This window comes from Mandrillus leucophaeus, unplaced genomic scaffold (genome assembly GCF_000951045.1).
Source record: "Mandrillus leucophaeus isolate KB7577 unplaced genomic scaffold, Mleu.le_1.0 Scaffold219, whole genome shotgun sequence".
In the NCBI taxonomy this organism is placed as follows: domain Eukaryota; kingdom Metazoa; phylum Chordata; class Mammalia; order Primates; family Cercopithecidae; genus Mandrillus; species Mandrillus leucophaeus.
Genome location: NW_012102243.1, coordinates 144,815 through 150,260, shown reverse-complemented (window position 1 = coordinate 150,260; position 5,446 = coordinate 144,815). Strand labels below are relative to the sequence as shown.

Sequence of the window (5,446 nt, the reverse complement as noted above, 5' to 3'; positions counted from 1 at the left end):
CTCCTCTCTGTATGTGTGTCTCTGCTCACACACATGCTCACACTCATACACACAATCCACACCCCTCCTCTCTGTATGTGGTTCCGTGCTCACACACACACATACTCACACTAACACTCTCACACACACTCCACACTCCCTCCTCTCTGTATGTGCATCCCTGCTCACACACACTCACACTCACACAATCCATGCCCCTCCTTTCTGTATGTGCATCTGTGCTCACATTCACACACTCATATGCTCATGCACACACACAATCCATGCCACCTCCTCTATGTGTATCTGTATTCGCGCTCTCACTAAGACACACACACAATCCACACCCCTTCTCTTTGTATATGCATCTGTGCTCACATGGTCACACTAACACTTTCACACACACACAATCCACACCCCCTCTCTGTGCATCTGTGCTCACACACATGCTCACACTAACGCTAATGCACAATGCACACCCTCTCCTGTGTGTCCGTGCTCACACGCTCACACACACATAATCCACACTCCCTCCTCTCTGTGCGTCTGTGCTCATACTCACACACACTCACACACACAATCCATGCCCCTCCTCTCTGTACGTGCATCCATGCTCGCACACAGGGAAGCCAGAAGCCCCTCCACCCCCACCCTGTTGGCTCTCATGTGGGTTGTGTGGATCTGGAAATCTAAATTCCTGATTTCGATCATTGCATGAAGCTTACGTAAGAAAACGCCCTTGTTTGCGGGGAATCCACACTGAAGTATTTAAGGATAAAGAGGTCACTTCCTCTGAGTGCAAGGAGTTGCCAGGCCAGGTGGGGAGGGTGGGACTTACGGCAGCTCCAGGAGCCCCTGGGCCCTTCTCAACTCCCATCTGGCTCCAAGGGAATGGGAGATGCCCGTCCCTGGGGCAGATCTTACCCCTCCTCAAACCCCACTCCCCACTCCCCACTCAGATGCCCCATTCACTCATTGGCTCAGAAAAAACGTTAGGTAGGTAGCAGCTAAAGAGATGACAGATTATTGATAGATGATAGGTAATAGACGGTAGGTGATAGACGATAGAGGATAATAGGTGATAGACAATAGGTGATCGATGATAGATAATAGGCCATAGACAATAGGTGGCAGATAATTGATAGGCTGGTAGGTAGAGAGACGAGGTGGTGGAGTGTGATAGAGCGGATGGGGTGGAATGCCAGATGCTGGAGTTTGGATGTTAACATTTGACCCCCAGCGTTCAAAGTGGAGCCTGGATGGGAGGTGTTTGGGTCATGGGGCAGATATGAATGGGTTGGTGCCACTCTCAAGGTAATGAGTGAGTTCTTGCTTGATTACTTACTGTGAGGAATTTTTTTTTTTCTTTTGAGTCTTGCTCTGTTGCCCAGGTTGGAGTGAGCAGTGCAATCTTGGCTCACTGCAAGCTCCACCTCCCAGGTTCACACTATTCTCCTGCCTCAGCCTCCTGAGTAGCTGGGACTACAGGCGCCCAGCACAACGCACAGATAATTTTTTGTATTTTTAGTAGAGACGGTGTGTAGTGTGTCTGGAGTTGGTTCTTTCTGGTGGGTTTGTGGTCTTGCTGACTTCAAGAATGAAGCTGTAGACCTTTGCAGTGAGTGTTACAGCTCTTAAAGGTGGCACGGACCCAAAGCATATATAGCAGCAAGATCTATTGTGAAGTGTCAAAGAACAAAGCTTCCACATTGTGGCAGGGGACCCGAACAGGTTGCCCCTGCTGGCTGGGGGATATGGGGGGTGGTGGCCAGCTTTTATTCCCTTCTTTGTCCCTGCCCATGTCCTGCTGATTGGTCCATTTTACAGAGTGCTGATTGGTCCATTTTACAAACTTCTAGCTAGCTACAGAGTGCTGATTGGTGTGTTTTTACAGTGCACTGATTGGTGCATTTTACACACCTCTAGCTAGCTACAGAGTGCTGATTGGTGCATTTTATAATCCTCTTGTAAGACAGAAAAGTTCTCCAAGTACCCACTTGACCCAGGAAATCCAGCTGGCTTCATCTCTCAACCGCGTTTCACCATGCTAGTCAGGATGATCTTGATCACCTGACCTTGTGATCCACCCACCTTGGCCAACCAAAGTGCTGGGATTACAGGTGTGAACCACAGCACCTGACCCGATAATTGATTTTTTTTTTGACAGAGTTTTGCTCTGTCGCCTAGGCTGGAGTACAGTGGTGTCATCTTGGCTCACTGCAAGCTCTGCCTCCCAGGTTCATGCCATTCTCCTGCCTCAGCCTCCTAAGTAGCTGGGACTATAGGCGCCCGCCACCACACCAGATAATTTTTTTTTTTTTTTTTTTTAGTAGAAAGGGGGTTTCACTGTGTTAGCCAGGATGGTCTCGATCTACTGACCTTGTGATCTGTGGGTAAAGGATTACCCAGGTGCCGAGGCAAGAGACTGAAGACACAAACTGTTTCAGTATAATAAAGGAAGTAGTTAGAATAAGAATAGTTATAATACAAATTAGATATAGAGATGATCGTGGACATTATCAATCATTAGTATAAACATTAGCTTTTAATATTACTCTTTGTTGTATTACTAATATAACCTAGGAATAACCGGCGGGCACCGGGTCAGGTGCTGAAGGGACACTGTGAGAAGTGACGAAGAAGACAAGAGGTGAGCCTTCTGTCACGCCCGCATAAGGGCCGCTTGAGGACTCCTTGGTCAGGTGGTAATGCCAGTGTCTGGGAAGACACCTGTTACTTAGCAGACCGCGAAAGGGAGTCTCCTTTCCTTGGAGGAGTCGGGGAACACTCTGCTCCAGCAGCTTCTTGTGGAAGGCTGGATATTATCCAGGCCTGCCCGCAGTCATCTGGCAGCCTAAACCCCTCCCTGTGGTGCTGTGCTTCAACGGTCACGCTCCTTGTCCACTTTCATGCTCCTCCCGTACTCCTGGTTCCTCTTTGAAGTTCGTAGAAGACAGAGGTAGAAGAAATAGTAAAAGTTTTAAAGTCTTTGATCTTTCCTATTAAGTGCATAGAAGAAAACGCTGACATATGCTGCCCTCCCTCTCTACTTCGGCTACCTAAGAGGGAAGGGCCCCCGTGTCCTGTGATCACGTGACTTGTTTCCCCTTGTCAATCACTTAGAAGATCCACCCTCCTTACCCTGCCCCTTTGTCTTGTATGCAATAAATATCAGCGCGCCCAGCCGTTCAGGGCCACTACCAGTCTCCACGTCTTGGTGGTAGTGGTCCCCCAGGCCCAGCTCTTTCTCTTTATCTCTTTGTCTTGTGTCTTTATTTCTTACAATCTCTCATCTCCACACGCGGGGAGAACACCTGCTAAGCCCCGTAGGGCTGGATCCTACAGTGATCCGCCCACCTCGACCTCCCACAGTGCTGGGATTACAGGCATGAGCCATTGCTTGCGTCTAGCTGAGAACTGATTGTTATAAAGAGTCTGGCATGGCCAGGTGCAATGGCTCAAGCCTGTAATCCCAGCACTTTGGGAGGCTGAGGCAGGTGGATCACGAAGTCAGGAGTTCAAGACCATCCTGGCTAACACAGTGAAACCCCATCTCTACTAAAAATACAAAAAAATTAGCCAGGCGTGGTGGCGGGCGCCTGTAATTCCAGCTACTCGGGAGGCTGAGGCAGGAGAATGGCGTGAACCCAGGAGGCGGAGCTTGCAGTGAACGGAGATTGCGCCACTGCACTCCAGCCTGGGCGACAGAGCAAGATTCTGTCTCAAAAAATAAAATGAAATAAAATAAAAATAAAAATAATAAAATATAGGGAAAAAGCTGTATTTTAATTCAAACATCAGCCATGCAGAGACTCCCTGCCCTCATATATCCCAGCTGAGGTCCCAGGTCCCCCACCCTCCTCCCTTGCAGGCCATTAGGGCCAACTCAGTTCTGCGTGTGCCTATTCAATGCCCTTAGAAGCCCAGCAGTGAAGGGTGTGGTGTGCACGGCCCTGTCTTCCCTGACCCCACCTGGCTGGCCTCCAGTTCACCACGGCTTCCCTGGCAGGCCCAGTTCACAGGCTTCCTGGGCACTGCCCACTGTTCCAAAGCAGGCCAGTCCCACGGAGCTGGGAAGCTGCCTAGACCCCCACCTTGCCAGCAGGCCTGGGAGCCAATGGTGGGGGTCTTCCATCCACTCTTGGTCTGAGCATCCAGCCCTGTGTTCAGAACCAGGACTCCAGTGACCATCCAGTCCCCTAGCCCAGTGCCCAGGAACAGGTTAGATCCACTGGCGCTGGCTCTGGCAGCTCCCTTGATGCCATAGAGGCTGCTCTGGCCTGTTCTCCAAGTCACTGGGCTCCATGCTGAGATCAAGGCGGGGCTTCCCAAGGGGATCCCACCTGTGTGTGAGGCCCCCACCCTCCACCACGCAGTGCAGGAAATGCCGGCCCCTCCTGCCTGAAGCTGCTTCCAGTGGCTGGCCGGACCGTCTAGGCTCTGTTGCTGTCTCTCAGCCGCAAGCCCTTAGTCCCAAGGCCCGAACTCCCCTCCCACCAGGTGGGGCGTCTGGGCCCCACGTGAAAGGGATCCGAGGAGGACAGGTGTTTGGGTGGGCGGCGCTGCAGAGCTGCAGCTGGTTGGGGTGGAGCAGGCGGTGGGTGAGATCTACCAGAGTCCATTCCCTGTGGTGTTCAGTGCCGGAAGTGGGCTGGAGCTGAGGTGGGGATGCTGGGGGGGGACTCACAGCAGCTCTAGGCTCCCCTGGCCCTTCAGCCTTACCATCTTTCATCTGGCTCCAGGGACACGGGAGAACCCAGACCCCAGGAGCCAGAGCTCACCCCTCCTCAGGCGCCACTCCCCACTCAGACGCCCCCATTCACTTCTTTCTTCACTTGGTCATTTATGCCTGTGGGCCGCACATCTAGGAGGCAGAAGCTGCTCATGGGTGCCGCCCAGAACCAGGGGTCAGCGGGGAGGCAGACACTCCTGTCAGAGGGGGGATTCCCGGGACCCAGGCCCAGCACCAGGTAGATGGTGGGGGTGGAACCAGCAGGACAAGGGGCTGGGCAGCGGTTAGGGACGGACCCGAGGCTCCCCTGGGTGGGCCGGAGCCCCGCCATTAAGGCATATCCCGGTGGGACTTGGACAAGGCCGGGACCACCCAGCGCGAGGATGCTCGTGCTCCGCCTGGGCGCGCCACGGCTTCCCGGGAGCTGCCCCCACGGAATCTCTCCTGGGTCCTTCGGGGTTCCCTGGGGGGAGCACAATGCCGGCCTCACTCACAGCTGGCGGGGTGGGGGGCGGGAGAAAGGCCAGCCGGGCAGAGGACGCGCAGGAGAGATGGAAGACTCCGGTGAACGTGAAATCTTTACTTAGAGAAAAGCGACAGAGTCAGAGACCCACGGGGGCAGGGCTGCAGCGAGGGCGCCTGGGGGCGAGACACGAACACGGCGGAGAGCATCGGGCGACGCGCTGGTCACAGGAGCTGGCGGGGGACGCTGCGGAGACAGAGCCCGAGGGTTGA

General features: G+C 53.5%; 1 protein-coding gene across 1 annotated transcript in view; it reads right to left on the bottom strand.

Annotated features, from left to right (window-relative positions):
- Positions 1-5,041: 5,041 nt before the first annotated feature.
- CALY (calcyon neuron-specific vesicular protein) overlaps positions 5,042-5,446 on the bottom strand; it is a 12,986-nt gene continuing 12,581 nt past the window's right edge. The window contains exon 5 of the mRNA XM_011980844.1: positions 5,042-5,174. Coding sequence (XP_011836234.1) covers positions 5,042-5,174 — 133 coding nt within the window. The remainder of the gene's footprint in view (positions 5,175-5,446) is intronic.